Source organism: Saccostrea cucullata, unplaced genomic scaffold (genome assembly GCF_032062105.1).
Source record: "Saccostrea cucullata isolate Sc308-1 unplaced genomic scaffold, CSIRO_AGI_Scuc_v1 ctg13275, whole genome shotgun sequence".
Lineage (NCBI taxonomy): Eukaryota > Metazoa > Mollusca > Bivalvia > Ostreida > Ostreidae > Saccostrea > Saccostrea cuccullata.
In genome coordinates this window covers 35581-52923 of record NW_026936197.1, presented here as the reverse complement: position 1 = coordinate 52923, position 17343 = coordinate 35581, and the positions used below count along the sequence as shown (strand labels likewise).

The 17343-nt window shown below is 39.3% G+C and overlaps 2 protein-coding genes across 2 annotated transcripts; both read right to left on the bottom strand.

The window, feature by feature from the left end:
* Positions 1–3405: 3405 nt before the first annotated feature.
* LOC134244978 (uncharacterized) lies at positions 3406–4377 on the bottom strand. Its single transcript, XM_062727229.1, has 2 exons — positions 3919–4377; positions 3406–3453 (listed from the first exon to the last, which is right to left on the bottom strand). Exons 1-2 carry the CDS (start codon positions 4375–4377, stop codon positions 3406–3408), a joined length of 507 nt encoding a protein of 168 aa, XP_062583213.1.
* A 2523-nt stretch (positions 4378–6900) lies between these two features.
* Positions 6901–8322, bottom strand: LOC134244977 (uncharacterized protein F54H12.2-like). Its single transcript, XM_062727228.1, has one exon. The coding sequence runs from the start codon at positions 8320–8322 to the stop codon at positions 6901–6903; it is 1422 nt and encodes a 473-aa protein (XP_062583212.1).
* Positions 8323–17343: the final 9021 nt, after the last annotated feature.

The window sequence follows — 17343 nt, the reverse complement described above, 5'->3', positions numbered from 1 at the left end:
TGGAATCTCTCTGTTTTCTTCCTTTTTCTCTTTTTTGTCTCCTTCTTTCACTAAAGGTTTGGTCTGGTGGGTCCCTGAAATCTTGGGTTCTTGAGGCTTTTTCTCCAGTTTTTGTATTTCTTTGACGAATTGTTGATCCTCCTCATCCTCTTTACACTGATTAGCCCAATGGCCAAATTTCCCGCACTTGTAGCACAAATCTTTCTTGGGGCAATCTGGGGCCCAATGCCCTAACTCTTTGCAGATGAAGCATGGATCCGTCTGTCTAGTTTTCTTTTTTTCTCCCGATTCCCCTTGTCCTTCTTTTTTCTGGTAAGTGCTTCCTCCTCCTCCTCTCATTTTATCTTGCATGTTAGTAACTTTCACTTCTAATTTGGATAATTTAGCACGAATCAAACAAAATTCACTGGCGTTGTAAGTTTTCAGATCAGTCAGCTTGTTTTCATGATCACCCACCTTCTCAGCAATATAATTCAGCTTGTTGTCATGATGTCGCACCTTCTCGCCAATATAATTCAGCTTGTTGTTAAGATCACTGACCTTGTTGTTCATATCATTCATCTTGTTGTCAAGACCAGACAGCATATTAACAATTCCATCCAGAGTTGTATTTAAGATCCCCATATCTTCTTTATTCGCATATTCTGGAAGATTATACATCCCCAAATCTAATCCCACTGCATCCTGTGACTCTGGCATGGGGGCTCCTACATACCCTTGAGGTGTCACATAGCTGGGGTTGTCTGGAGTATTCATCATTGCTTCTGCCATAATATTTTTTTTTCACGTCTGTCAAGTTCGAAATGTCAAGCAAGACTGATCCTCAAATCCCAGCTCCCCTTTATATACCTGCTGTGTGCCGTGTGCACCTTTTACCTGGGTTTTTATACCTGTTGCATCATCTGTAAAGGGTTGTGTGCAAAAAAATTAGGAGGCGTGTGCATCAATACGTTTTACCTACGTTTTTTTATGCTGACTACACAGGTAAATACTTTTTTTAAGTCAGGGGCCCGTGTGCAAAAATACTTTTATATACCTGTTTTTTTAAATTTTTTTATGCTGACTAACAGGTAAATACTTGGCAAAAGTTATACCTTTACCTACGTTTTATACTGGGGGTATAAATGAGAAGAAAAATCTGGTCCTTTCTTCACAATCGACTATCATGTCAACCCTGATACACACTCACTCTCTGATTTTAGATGGGTATGATTGTTTAGTACGATGGGCACAAAACCACCAAGAAGCTCTACCCCCGGAGGCAGAACAAGTATTTCAGGAAGCCAGCACTATCATGGAAACCCTTCAGGATTTATGGTTACAATGCCTAACCTTATCACATCATGCGACGACCATGGGGAGACTAGCTACCATACATTTTCTATGTCGACATATGAAAACAATTCTGCCCCAGAAATGGTACGGACTGAACCTGACCCGTTATTTCGGAAAGCCTTACAGTTTCCTGACCCATCCCCAAGCGGCCAAAGTGATTTTACTGTGGCAGGACATAGATGCGATGGAGAAAGTATGTATTCAATACGGAATGAAATACCTGGAAATTTCACACAGGCTAGGAAATCCGTGACTTTTAATACCAGCCTCAATCAAATCTACGAATTACCCCCCGAAGACCGGAGAAGTCCCTGGATGCAATTAGTAGCGGATCGAATACGATTTCGGAGGAGAATTCGACAGTTAGAAGCTTTGTTAGTTTTTAAGAAATAAAATAAAATCATGTAATACTACATCACTGTTATGTTATTGTATGACGTCATAGATACACTCGGGTTCGGCCTTTTCCCCCTTCAATTTTGCTTTGTCACTGTGATGGGGCTTTTTTTGATCACATGACCAAAAGCGATTTTTTTGTTTTAGCCAATCACATTTGATCACATGATTGGATTGTTGATGTTTTGCCGCGATTGCACAATCGTCTGCTATTGTGTATAAATACAGACCCTCCGAGCTCTCGGTGTCATTCTGCTCTTAGCTGATTGCCTTGAGAAGAAAGAAGAAAAGAAGAAGATAGATAGATATGGCTGGAAGATTTTTCTACGAAGACCTGTATCTTATTCCTGGCATCGTTGTAGAGAACCAGTTGGTTATCAGGAGGCTGGATAACGGCAGGGAGCTTGTGAGGATGAATTTAGCACGTATGCAAGTCAATGACAGCCGTCATCATCGGAGGCCCCACCCTTACAGGAGGGAGGCACCACCAGCACCCCGTTCTTCACCCCCGCCACCGCCCAGACCTGCTACCCCCAACCCACAGTCGCAGGCTCGCAACCAGGGTAGGATCCCGTCCTGGGGGATTTCCGTCACCACTCAGGAAATTCTTTGCACTTTGTGTTTGGGAGACCAGGAGGAAAGTAATTTTATTTGCAGACGCTGTCGTCAAAGATCCGCCTGCGTTTTATGCGCTGCTCGCCTCTTCGAGAGGAACCTGCCTTGTCCTCTATGTAGGAACACAGAAGTCATAATACAGGCGCCCGTGGGACTGCTGAACACAGATAGCGACAGTTCCGACGAGGAATCTTCTCCCGGCCAGATGGTCCAGCGACTCCTGAGCCAGTAAAACCACCTGGACATAAAAGCAGAAAAAACAAACAAACAAACAAACAAACAAACGGCCGTTTTCACGGCCACCCAATTGTTTCGAAAAGATGCTTACTTAAACGGTCGAAAAACGAAACGTATTGTGTATGTCTTAGAAAAAAAGTTTTCTAAAATACAGTCAAAGAAACGATTGTATCTTAGAAAAAAAAAAGATGATCTTTTTAAAAATACAGTCAAAGAAAAAACGAAACGTTTGTGTGTGTGTTCAAAAAAAAAAAAAGAGTACCTTATACAGTCAATAAAAAAAAAAAGAAACATTGTGTGTTTCTCTCAAGTTATAACACCAGGTCACTTTTTTCAAAAAAAAAAAAATGTTTATGTCTCCAAGTACGCCGTAATTTTCTATGTAAATTAGGCGGCCATTGTCGAATCGCGGCAAGATTTTACCCCAGTGAAAAAGGCTTGTAATCTACCGTGTAGGTCAGTTAAAGTTGTTTCACATTGTTTATAATTGTGATTATGTTATCCCTCACCTATATGTTTAATGTCAGCTATGCTAAATAACCCATTTCTGTGTAATTTGAGAGAATGTTTTTGTCATGTGCTGAAAGTATGGCCTGCTATTCATGTCATCATTTAAAAAGTCTATCCTAAATAAATCTGTCTTTAAAAAAATACATTTTTTACAAATGACATTTAATATGATTAGAGTATAGGAATCCATATATATAAGAGATATTATTTTTGCATTACATTTATAAGAGGTATTGTCTCATGTAATTTAATAACAAAAATGGGTTTTATTTTTTCTATACAGTCCTCAAACCTGGAAGATATGTTTTGTTCCTAACCAATCCATTCTCTAAGTGAAGTGAAGCCTGGCTGCTGGTCTTCCTTTGGGGAAATACACAGTGAATCAATTATGATAAAAACAAAAAACTTGAATCTAAAAAAAAAAGTTTTCAATATCATTTTAATTTATTTTCATTATTATTAAGATAATTATTTCAAATGTTTTATATTTTTAAAATGGATAAAAAATAAATCTGATAATGGAAATCAATATCATAAAGATAGCAAAGTTTTGACTCCAATTACTGATGAATTTCTGAATTTTCCATTAAAATATTTGACATTATATCACAGGGGAAAGAAAAAAAAAACTACTTGAATGTTTCTACTGACCTCCCCCCAGAGATCTGCTTATGAGTGCATGGGATTACAGAGAACCTTCATCTCCTGTTTAAAACAGACTTTAGAGTATGACAGATAAAAAGGTACTTTTTTTTTTATTTTACATCACATGAAAACACACAATTAATGATGAAGAATGTACACATGTTTTTCATAAGTGTGTACAAATTGTTCAATATAATGTCTATAATGAATCCAATTTCCTTGGGCTAGTCCACAGCCAATCTTGTAAGGAAAAGCATAAGTCTGGTAAGGTAAACTTTCCCCCATTTCTTGTAAACAAGTTTGAAACCATTGCTCTCTGTTTTGTGGGGTATCCTGATAAGTGGAAATTCTTTTAGGTCGGTGACTTGCTTTTCCATAATCCCATTGAGCTAGTAAACAAATGACCACAGGGGTTTGTGAGGGAAACACCTTAATAGTGCCTGGAATTCCTCTATCTTCTTCTACGGCTAAATTTCTAGTCCCTAGAGGTCTGCGAGTGGCATAGAGATTAGCTTGTGGGAATTTCTCTGCAATACTTTGACTCAATCCATGAGCTTTTACAGTTAAACAATTACATTGATGAACAATAGCTTCTACCTCACAGTTGAGTAAATCACCTTGTATCTCCTGGAGACTCATGATGTAAAATGAATCTATTTTTTAAAATCACCCTTGTTTTTATAGAACAACAACACAATAAAACAAGATTTTTTTTTTTATTCAGGTAAATCTACAATCTCTTGGAACTAATTCTTTGTTTCTCACATCAGGTTTTAGAACTCCATATTCTTCATAGTCACCTTGTCTATAAAAGGTTCTTTCCAATTCTGGGGTGCTGTGAGACATCTCAAAACAGGTTAATTTATGAATCTTTCTGTACAGGTATCTCCCTTGAACTCTGTTTTTCATTTGAATGAATCCTCTCACATGATGAAGTTTTCCAGTTTCTGGATGCCTTTCTTTTTGTAAGATCAAGTATTGATAATCACTTCCAATGATTTGATCTACATCTTCCTGTCGGCACCCAGTTAAATTAAATATCCAATTATTGGCTATTCTACCTCTGTCTTGTTTTAAGTAAGCAATATATCCATTGCCTGTATTTTCTTTCTGTTTATTTTGATAATGAGCCTTAATATCCTCCAAGAGTTTGTTGTTTGGTCTTATGTTTTCTTTTTCCTCCTGAGGTATAGATTCTACAGGATGTTCTTCTTCATTCAAGGGAGGTGGTATAAATACTGCAGGATGTTCTACCATCAAGGGAGGTGGTATGATATCTTTTTCCCCCTCCTGTATAAGTAACCATTCAGTTTCCTTTAATCTAGTGTTCTGACTCATTTCTTTACTGGAGGTGTTACCCATAATGAAGCCAGTCCACAACTGAGGTGTGTTTTGTACCATGTTTACTATTTATACCTTTTTTTTTATTGTATCTATTTTTAACCAATCTTTTAGAAAACCCTCAACACTTTTTGTTTTGTGTGTTTTGAAAAAATCTATGGTTAAAGGGAGATAACCTTTTTTTTTTTAAAAAATGACAAAAAACCCACAATTTTTTTTTCTTTTCTTTTTTTATTGAGATCTAACAATAAATAACAGTTCAATCTTTTTTATTCACATCTTGACCAGCTCACATTCTTTAAGAACTTTTTCTTCATAGCTTCTCTGGCTGCAATAGCTTCAGGTTTCTTCCAAGCTCCTATTTCCCATTCTATCCAATCTCTGGGCTCCAATTCCTTATTTCTCTCCTCCGGTTTCAGAACCCCATATTCTTCATAGTCACCTCCTTGCTTGTAAAACATACTTTCCAGTTCTGGAGTACTGTGAGACATGGCAAAATCGGCATTGATATGAAGTCTGCACATAGTCAGTCCTCCTTCTGGTTTCTTCATTTGAATGAATCCCCTGATTTGATGCAGTTCTCCTGTCCAGGGATGTCTTTCCTTTTGTATAATCAAATACTGGAAACCGAAGAAGAAATCATCTTGGTTGCTCAGAAACATATCTATATCTACTTCTTCTTTGGGCTCTTTAATGGTGAAAGTCCAATTAATGGCTATCCTGTAACATCTGTCTGGAAATTTAGGATCCTTGATAGGCTCATGCAGGGGTAAATATTCATTCTTAGGTTCCGGATCCAAGGTTTTCAACTCCATTCTTCTTTTTGTTTGAGGAGCTTCGTGATCCCCCTCCATAGGTTCCGTCATTCTCTTTTCTAATAAGGCAAATTTATCTTTATCCATCTCCATGTCTTCTAATATTCTAGGAATTCGCTTGCTAAATAATGAGTGCAGGGTACTCCCAGTTCCGCTTTATATACCTGCTGTGGGGGGCGGGGCCTTAACGTTTTACCTTGTTTTTTTATGCTGACTACACAGGTAAATACTTGGCAGCGATTTATAAGTTGCATCGTGTGCAAAAAACATACGTTTTACCTACGTTTTTTTTTTTTGCATCCAATTCTGCTGACTACACAGGTAAATACTTGGCAGCGATTCAAGATTATGACGTCACGCTTCACAGTCAAAAGCTCAGTCTAGCCTAACCAGTTCAAACTGGATTTTCTGAAAACACTAACAAAAGACAAAACAAAGAACACAGATTTTTTTTTTCATTCTTTATTTGTAACAACAAACAACAACAAACAACTCATTTACAATACATTTTGATAAAAACATTGACACTTTTGTCCATGACCCGTAGGTAATTTATGATAAGTGTTTTTAAACCAATTCGCCACATATCTGTCCCTTTGTAAAGCCGTACTCTGGTCAAAGGGGAATAGCCACTCGTCGGTTTTCTTTCTTTTCTTGTCTCTTTGATGTAAATAATACACACAATATTGTCCACACACATCGGTATTCCAGTCTTGATAGCGATACGGATTATAAATCCATTGTTGAGCATGACGCTGGATAAAATCTTGAATTTCTTTTTGTAAGGGAGGAAATCCATAAGAATCGAAATATTCCACCACGGGATTGCTCACATACAGACACACCCAATGTTCTCCAGGTCGATCTTGAGGATCCGTATTGACCACGACAGCTTTTTCTCCAGGTCTTAATTGATCCGGTAATAAATCTACAGGATACACGCCTCCAAAAGAACTCTTGAATTCTCTGGATAAGACTTCTCTCAATTGTCCCGTATCCATTTTTTTTAGTAATCAGTGCTCACTTCTCTCTGTTTGTTAATTTCTAATAAGTTATCGAATTCTGCATACACCACACAATTGATGGTGGTAGCCGTATTGTTGGTAAACTGCACTTCTACTCTCAGATTTCCTGTTTCTATGATGTGGAATTTATCCGATTGCGCTTCTTGATCTTTAGTGAAATCCCAGCCCCATAGAGTGTAGCCGCTTTTATACTCTTCTAGGGTAATGTCCGGAGCCCAATCTTCTCCTAATTTCCCCAGAGCTTGATACAGACTGAGATAGGATCTCAGATATAAATCCTCGTTGAAATGAGGTTCAAAACAACGAGTACTCATGGTCTCTCCGTTGATACTGACATCTAATTTCTTGATCCCAAAGTTTTGGAAATGAAAGGGATTTTTAGTTTTATCTCCGTTAAAGGCCGCATTCTCCACAAAGCCTAAAATGAGACGTTTAGGCATCTGACCTTGAAACAGATGATCTGTAATCTTAGACTGGGTCCCTATGGGGATGGTAAAGGTTTTCACTTCCACTCTTCTCAAGGGATATTTGGCTCTGTGGGTGTTCAAACTTTGATTAATGGTATTCATCATGACTGCTGTGGGTTTGACTTTTCTCACCCACAAGATCATACTCAATATTTTCACTTTTCCTGTACTTCCTCCTTTGATCATCATGTAGAAAGAGGGTCTAGCTCGATTAAATCGCAAACGGACGTCCACTCCATTGGGTAGAAATCGATCTTGTTGAAACAAATCCAAATGTAAAGTATCCAGCAAACTGATTTTCTTACTGTCAGCAATAGCTTGGTGTCTTTTTCGGAATCCTTCGTTTTTAGAATTGGCCGGTAACGCTGTGAGGATGGGTTGGTTAATGGTCACCGTGTCAGCCCCACCATTTGCAGCTGGAGTTACATCAAAGGTTTTATTTTGAGCTACACCAAGAGCCTCTAACCCCACTTCGTCCATGTGTCCTGCCGTATCTTTTTCCCACAGACTACAGGCCCTCGTCTGTGTCTTTAAAGTTCTGGGTCGGTAAGACAATAATTTCTCCAGATAAGCTTTGTAAGGATAAGTATCCGTCCCCGGAGTTATTATTTTGCCATTCAGACTGACATCGATTTCCGTAAACATGGAATGTAAGATATTATTCACGGGACTCGAAGTGCTGTTCGCCCCAGTCAGATTACTTCCATCGTCTTTGGTAAATTTACATACCATTTGAACATAAGTTTGAGATAAATCCAGATAGTGATCTCCTTGTCCTTTGATTTCAAATTCGATGGGAGCGGTGTCGGAATCTAAAGTACTGGAAATGGGGTAATATTCTTCCCATTTCGAGTCTTCTAAAGCAATATTAGTCGGAGGGACTTGAAACAATTGTAAATTGTTCATCCCACACGCACAGGAATCGGGCTGTAACATGATGTGTCTACTAGGATTCAGTTTTCACAAATGAACCTTCTGTTCCCTGGACTGTCTATTTATACTCTCTCTCTCTCTCAGTCAAACACATCTAAATGACGTTTTCTTTTAGGAATTCCTCCTTGTTTTTTCCTTTTTCTCTTAGGACCCCCTCGGGCTAACAGGATTCTCCCTCTCCCTGTCTGCTTTCTTCTTTTTCTTCTTCTTCTTCTTCCTTGACCTGTTTGTCCTTTTTTCTTCTTCTTCTTTCTAAAGGGTAAAGAGACTCCTCGATTGAAAGCAAATAGACCTGTATTTTTGGCCGCATTGAGTCCGTGGGTTAAAAGAGCATTTCTGATGTTTTTTCTTTTTCCCACTACATCCCTGCCTATCTTCACTCCGGCCATGATGGCTTGTTTTTTCCCATGTTGGAGTAGATCTTTGACAAATCCTCGACCTTTTTGTAGCCCCATGGCTAACTGGGCCGCGTCGTTTGAGAGTCAAACCTGAGTCTGTGCCCGGTAGGGGTATGTTAGGGACCGCTCCCGAGAGGAAGTTTAAAAAATTGCCTCCTTTTTGAGGTTTCATGTGAGTTAAAATCCTACTCAATTTGAGTAATCCTGTAACAGGACTTCCCGATAGATTATCCAAGGGAAGGGCTCCCACCAATCCAGAGATGATAGAACCTACTGCTCCGCCTTTTTGACGTAATAAACCTTTATGATAAGTCCAACCGTGTCCTCTTTGTCTCAGTAATCCGGGATGATACTGCATGGTTCATGTCTCTTGTTCAACTGACCTTTATGTCCTCGGGGGACTTCCTTTTATACCCTTTTTTAGGGCTGAATACAATACAGACAGCAGACCAGACAAGCCACCACGCCCAATAAGATGGAACACAATAACGGTACATTCATCTCAGTAGACTTTTCTGAAATGAAGTTTCACCACTGATTTGCCACTTACAAAGGGCATGGGTTGTCCTAAAGGAGTCATGATGTGAATCTCAATGGTATCGAAATGTTTTTTACTTAGTTTCAAATATTCCGCTCGAATGGGTTCCCATTTGGCTTGTTTTGAATCCTCCAAATGAAATGTACAAGGCACCACTCTTAATAATTTCAAGGCATTGGAGCCTACCGTCTGGGGTTGAATCAAGTCACAATAGACATACATGGATTTCAGATTTTCATATAAATCCACAGTACTGTTTCCCAAGTAACTAATGTTGATCCATTTGGTCATGTTTTCTGTATCGTTCTGAAGAATGACTTTCTGACTGTCCATGCCTAGCTTATAAGCTAGGGATGTGGGGAAACGAATGCATAAGGGAGTAAGCATTTTTTCATTGATTTCATACATCACTCGATCATAGGTCTCGTAATATACTAATTTCATAGATTTGTCTTCATTTCCATCACTAAGGGTTTTCCATATTTTTTTCAATGATCTCTCTAGTCCTAGACTTATTTCCTCTGTTAAGGCCTTGGGGTGAACGTAAGGCCCGGATCTGAAGTGAATTCTTCTAATTTCCATCTTGCTATCTAGTTCAACGAGTGCAGGCCGTTTAGTATGGGCCCAATCGAGCAGTACAGGACATTGACGTAATGGCATTGGGTCTAAGGTTTTCATTTTAAATCTGCCATAAACATTGGGGTTTTTGATATGGTGAGCAAAAGACTGAGGAACCAGGATGTCAAAATAAGCCTCCTTTTCTGTAATGTTTTTCAATGAATTGGGATACATCATTTCTGTTAAAGCCACTTCCCATTCTCCGTCGGTTAAATCCACTGTTTGTGGTAATAAGGTTTTAAATTGAGCGGTCGTATTGCTAGAAAAAGAGGCCATAGACCCATCACTGGGTAAAGTCATGTAAAACCCACTGCTCTCGGCCATGTTCAATCTAAGACTGAGACCCTAGACCTTAAGACCTTTGTATTTATAACAACACTTTTTTTTTTTAAATTCAAACATTTATTCAAAAATTTACACTTCTATTTCTTCTTCTTCTTCTTCGTCTTCTGATGATCGGTCCTCAATCACTCGAGTCAACAAATGTCCTTTCTTTTCCACCGAGTCTTTAATCTGGGAAAAGGGGATGCGACAATACAAGTACTCTGTAGGACAATAATGAGGTGGAAACGTCAGTCCTTTTTTCTCTCCATCTTGAAATAATATTTCAGACAATCTCCAATGTCCGAGTACCATGAACTTTCATTCTGAATGGTGTTGATGGGTGTCAGACGATTCCTTTGAGTACAAGTGACCCATTTGAATTGCTGATAATGTTGGTTGATTTTCACCCTCACTCTAGATCCTGTTAGAGGATAGGGGATTTTCATTCTTTTTTCCAACCACACATTCTCCAGGGAATAGCCTGGATGATTTTCATAGAAATCCATGATGGCTCCTATTTTAGTTTTCATCCACCCTCCTTGCATGTACATACACTGACTAATGGGACTCTCACAATACCAACGATACTGCATCTTTGAAACAAAAAACACGTCTGACTTGTTCAGTGTCCTTTTTCAGAATGAGAGAGGGTTTGTTATATACCTCTTGATAAAACCTTTCATCTATTTTTTTTTTTTTTTTTTTTTTTTTAATTATATTTTATTTTTAAAAACAAACAACAAAACAAAGAATTTTTTAAAACTAAACAAATTTTTTATTCAAGTAAAAAATACAAAAAATGATTTTAATGTCCTTCATATCGGCATAAGGGACAATTTCTGTAGCAGGTCACTGTGAACTTCTCTATACATTTCTCACAACAGGGATATTGCCGGCATTGTCCGCATTTCCATTTTCCTTGAGTCTTTTCCTGGTAGCACATCATACATTCTTTCAAAGGTCTGTTCCTGGTCATTTTCACCCATCGGGGAGGCGGTATGTTCTCAATTCCTTTCTTCCAGATGAAATATTTCAGGCACCAGCTACAACCACAAGTCTCTAAAGAAGGCTCATCATCGTCAAACCAGTGTGGAAATGGCATTTCACAATGCTCGCAAATCCTATAGACTTTCCAACGCCATCCCGGACAGGGGTTATATACTGTGAATTCTTTCGGATGGATCATCTTCTGATCACAGTAATGACAAACATATTTTTCTACCTCGAACAAATACATCAATCTATACACACAAATCATGATGGGTACAATGAGTGCAGGGTACTCCCAGCTCCGCTTTATATACCTGCTGTGAGCCGTGTGCATCAATACGTTTTACCTACTTTTTTTATGCTGACTACACAGGTAATACTTGGCAGCGATTCAAATCCGTGATTGTGACGTCATCATGACAAAACTAGTGTATAGAGAGCGCTCTGTTGTGCGTTTAGAGAGCGTTTAGTTGTGTGTGTATATATAGGGGGAAAAAAATAACAACACTAGAATTTTTTTGGTTTTTTCTTTTTATTTTATTGATTCATAACAACAACAACAAACAACAAGAACATCATAATAACAAACATTCAAAACTTTTCTTCAGTTCTTTTTGTATGGGAAAAGGTTTCCTCATGTACAAATATTCTATTTCACAAGCACAGTCCATGATATCGTATCCTTTTACGACCACTTCTTTCAAATAGTCTTTTATACAATCTCCAGCTTTTTTCATCCATTTCCCTTGAATCCAAGTCTTCTCGGGTCCCTGTGTTCGGTGAGCCAAGACGTAATTGACTTTCCATTTGAATTCTCCATATTTAGGTGATCTGGCTCCTATTAAGACAATATGTTTGCTTCTTTGGCGGTCTGGTAACTTGAATCTCTTATACAGGTAGATTTCATTGAGACCTGTTTGTCCTGGATTCTTATCAAAGAAATCTTGAATACATGTCTCTTTGTTTTTCATCCATTCTCCTTTGTGACTAGTCCCTTCAGGTTCTACTATTTTCCAACGATACTCTGAGCTTAAAAAATCCATGATGTGTGCTCTGTCCCTCACTCAGATCAGAAATGATCCTCTTAGGCTTTGGGTGTCTCCTTTTTATATAGAGGGGTGTATCTATTTTTAGATTCCGGGATTAACTGGGTGAATTCGTCTTCTTGACCCTAGGGGTTTGATGTATCATGGTAGGACTAGGCATGATGTAACCGACCGAAGAACTCACACAGACCATCCAATATTCTCGATTAGAATCGTGTAAAGCTAACATGACCACACTGGTGATGATGAGGGAAATACAAATGAATAATTGTGCAAAATACACAATTTCTTCTCGAGGAATATTCTCTCCACAACATTTCCAATGAGGTGTTATTTGATGAGATCCGTTTGGGGAATCCATGAATCGAAACTAGGGGGATATCCTTTCCACCGGACTTTGACTTCTTGAATGATTTTCTTCCCGACTCGTCGCTTTTTATACCCCAAGATTTCCTCCACTTCGTACACGTCGTCTTTTTTAATGATCTGTTGTAATTCTTTCTCGTAAAAAGTCCCTTCTAATTCCTCTTGGTTATAATCTTGTACTCGATACACGTAAGGATACCGACCGGGGACTCGTTGAGCAATGGTAAATATTTCCGTGGTCCAGTTCGGTAAATATCCTTTTTCAAAAGTGCGTTTAGCTTTACTGATGCGCACTTTATCTCCTGTTTTAAACTTGGGGGGTTTTTTGGTTTTAGGTGATGATTTACCATATAAAGTTTTCCAGACTTTTAACACATTCGAGGGCTTCACTTGAGCTGGGGTTCTTTGGATACTGCGATGATAAGTATGATTGTAAGCATACACTAAATCCGGTAAGATCTCTAAATACCGTCTGGTTTTATTCCGAGTGAAATACCGCCACATGCGTGCTTTGAGGGTTCTCTGAAATCGTTCCACGATACTGGCTTTGGTGTCCGTATTGCGAGTGGTAAAGAAATGAATGGATTTAAACGCCTGTAAGAATTCTCGATTGGTAAATTCTTTGCCTTGATCCGATTGAATGCGGACGGGGCGTCGATCGTCTTGTCGGAAAATCTCTTGTAATCCTCGAATCATTTCTTTCCCCGTTTTCTGTTTTAAAGGCACCACCCATGCATATTTAGATAAGACGTCAATGGCACACAATAAAAAAGTATAGCCGTCATTGTGTTTCTTTAAACTGGACACATCGGCTAAATCTAATTGCCATTGTTCGTCTATATCCGTCACTCTGGTCTGTTGTCTCCGGAATTTTCTATGAATGGGTTTATGTAAGGTATAGGTATCTTGCTCTTTTAACCATTCTCGTATGGTGTTCAAAGAAATCTTATGCCCCAGACTTTTGACCTGACGATACAAAGTCTGTATGCCTCCATACCCTCTCTTAGGATCGTAATAAATCTCTGTTAAAATGTCTTCTACTTCCTTCTTCTTCTTTCTTCATGTCTTAGGCAAATGAAGCCAATTTTCCTCGATTTGTTCTAATTTCTTCTTGGCTTCTTCTTCTTGGGCTTTTAATTGCTTTTGGGCTCGATAGGGACTATATTTAGGTGTGAATTTTTTTAACACCCTTGATCTTGCCTCTACAGGTCGACTAATAGGGGTCAAAAAAGAAGAGGAAGCATCCTGAAATCCGCTCTCTTCTTCTTCTTCGTCCTCGTCACTCAAAGCCCCTTTAGGTGTACTGATTTTTCCTGGTTTCTGCATGGCTTTTATAAGGTCTCGATTTTGCAAGTAAACCATGGGAGTACGGGTCTCTTTTAAAGCTTGAGCAAATTCATCTAATCCTTTAGGCACCGGACGATTTTTCAAGGATCTGGTTCTCATGTTTTCAGCCATTATATCCACAATGTTAGAATCGGGTACTTTTTGACCTCGATAACTGATTTCTCCGTCTTTATTCCAAGTCAAGACGTTGGTTTTCTTTAAATGATTTAATAATAATTCAGCTTTTCTTTGCATGGGTTTATTCACACTTTGAATGATTTGTTGATCGATCTCGGGATCTGGAGCTGCTGCTGGTGCTGCTGCTGCTACAGCTGGAGCTGCTGCTGCTGCTGCTGGGGCTACGGGTGCAGGGGTTTTTTTGATAGTCGTTGGCTCTCTCGCTTGTTGTAAATAATTCCTATACCGATGAAGTTCTTGACCATATAAAGCCACTTTTTCTTCTGGAGTTAAATCTTCACGTCTGGTAATCTGGTCCAATTCTTGACCTATACTCAGCGTAGATTGAAATTCCGGAGGTTTGGGGAGTTTACCTTTGAGTTCATTCAACAGAACTTCAGGTACTAACACCATTTTACGACTCATTTTTGTATCTTGTTGTTCCTCTTCTTTTTAATGGCTTTATAGACAGAATGTCCGGCATCCAACAGTAAAGGTGCTGCTGAGATTAAAAGGGGTAAAATACCTCCTCCTTTTTGTTGTACTAATAAAGCTCGTCGTTTGTGTATGGATTGGGGTCGGACCAGTCTCCTTAAGATGTGTTTCTTAGGAGCTAGTTTTCGTTTCTGAGCCGAATTGAGAGGTAACACCCCTTTTAATAGGTTGTAGACGATCTCACAAATTTTCATAATACAATCTCCAGAACAATGTTTTAAAATCCCCGTTTTTAAAGACGAGGAATAGTGAGGGTCTGATAACACTCTTAAAAGAGGGGCATGCGCTCTTAATCGCGTACAACATCCCTTTTTCTTCTTGGCCATCTTTGAAAACAATGAAGAGAAGTCTCTCATGTCACTCCCTTTTATAGTGTCTCTCTCTTAAGGAGGGGCATACCCTCCGTGTTTGTCGCTCTCGTGTTTATCTCTCGCTTTCTCCCTGACATAAATTTTTCCACAATATCGGCATTTATATCTCAGACCTTTAGGTAGTTGAGGGGTGGAGGCCGTCAAGGGTTGAAAGCGTGTGATTTTAGGGACATGAATGGGAACTTTAATTCCAGGGGAGGAGGAGGGAATGCCCACATTCACACGAGGAAACACTTCTAAATCGCTGGCTCTTTGACTGCCTATGGGTCCCATAGCACGATCCATTCTCAGTTCTGCTTGTTTCTTGAGCAATTCTCCTATGGTCTGTTGTCTTTGTTCCTTAAAATACTGATTGATTTCGTTTTTTAGACTTTCGGGCATGGCTTTACGTTGAGCTAGAGTTTGAGGAGCAGATTTTCGCCTTTTTGCCCCTGTTTTCTTGGGTGGGGCTTTTTTCTTAGGAGGGGGTTTTCTCTTCTTGGGAGGGGCTTTTCTCTTCTTCTTTTTTCTGCTCTTTTGAGCTGCTCCTCCGACACGGACCATCCAATCTGGAAACACTCTTTGTTTCTTATTATCGACTCTTACCACTACACTCTTTAAACGACGAACCCGGCGTTTTTTAGGACTATTCCATTTGAATAAATGACGAATGATGACTCCACCTAGAAATCCAGCTCCTCCGCGTTTTAAAATAGCTGTTTTTCTGTCTTCATCACTGGCCGATTGATCGGCTATGATCTTTAAATCTTGACGATGATTATTAATAAACTTTTGGGTCTGTTTATTGATAGGTAAGACCCCTTTCATTAAATTGCGAGCTCCCATGGCAAACCAATTCAATAAGGCTTTACGCCCTAATTCGATTAAATGGGCTCGCTTCGCGGGATCTCGTTCCCGCTGTAAACGTCGTAAGGTTCTCACTAATTTACTCTTGGCTGATGGAGCCATGATGAGATGGAAATGAACAATGACCCAGAAGAGTGTGAAACACTTTTATTTATACTCTTGAGGCATGTGTACAGTCAACATTTCAAACATTCGACTTCTCAATCGGTATTGGTCTGGGGTATGGGGACTCAAGTCCACGAGAAGATATCCGTGAGGTACCTGGGTGGCTTCTTGATAAGCAGACATCAAATGAGGTAAAGCTAGCTGACGACTCAACACACTGATCTGAGATTTGTCTCTGGGATTTTTGAATAAGACTAAATAATGAGCATTCAAACTAATGGTGCGATGAGAGGCAGCTCGATCAAATAAATTCTGAGTGATGTAAATCACACTGGTATTCCGATGATGCGCTTTACGGGTAAACCAATCCACAATCGATTCGATGGCTTTTCCTCCCATCATGTCGTCAAAAATGAGTAAATGGGGCACACTCAAATTGGCTACTAATTTCTCGTCGTCTTCTGGAATATTTCGGATGAAAGATACCTTCTCTTTTAAAGAAGTGTAAGCGGGTTGCCATTCCCGATAACACCAGACGATTTTTTCGGGCATGGGGGTGATCCAGTCTAGATTGTTCACTAATGTCTTGACGAATTCTGTTTTGCCCGATTTCGAGGGTCCAGCAACCACCATGGTAAACTCGTGTTTCAATTGAAAAGAAGGGAGGGGTGTCTCCTCGGAATACATGTTGATCAATTAAAGAAAAGTTGGGTTCAGGGTCTTATTTATAGTTAACACAGAAATAGGCGTTTGGACTGTTGAATCTCGCCTCGACAGATGGGGCAAAACTGAAAGGAAGGAGCACACAAGGCACAGCAGCATACGTGTCCGCAAGGTAGAAAAACGATTTGTAATTCCTCGTCTAAACAAATGTGACATTTTCCTCGAGCCTGGACGTCTGGTTGTGGGTTCAGTAGAGGTTTAATCTCAGGTAAAGGTTTATATCCCTGTTGTTCTAAACACGTAATAAACACATTCATCACCCACCCTCGTCCCTTATACAGATTGATGTAAGAACAATTGGGGTTCCAATAAGCATGTTCTACACAAGGATCGTCCTCGGGATCCCAATTACTAAAAATCATTCCACAATGAAAACAGGTAGCGCTATCTTTCACTCCCCTGTAGTAAAACCCGGCTCGAGCTAGGTCTGGTATTTTTCCTAAGAGAGGTTCTGGCCATCCCTGCTCAAAAGTAGCTTCTCTCTTTGAGAGCCGAGCATACTGGGGATAACGCATGGGTTGATCTAGCAATTTCTCAGTCATGACTGAACTTTTGATTTGTATTGCTCCCCTTTTTATAGGGAAGAAGAAAAACAACAACACATAAAACAACAATTCAATTTTTTAATTCAATGTCAAACATATCAACATATCAATAACCATAAGGTAAAGTGTTATAAGAGGGTAACAATTGTCTCTTAT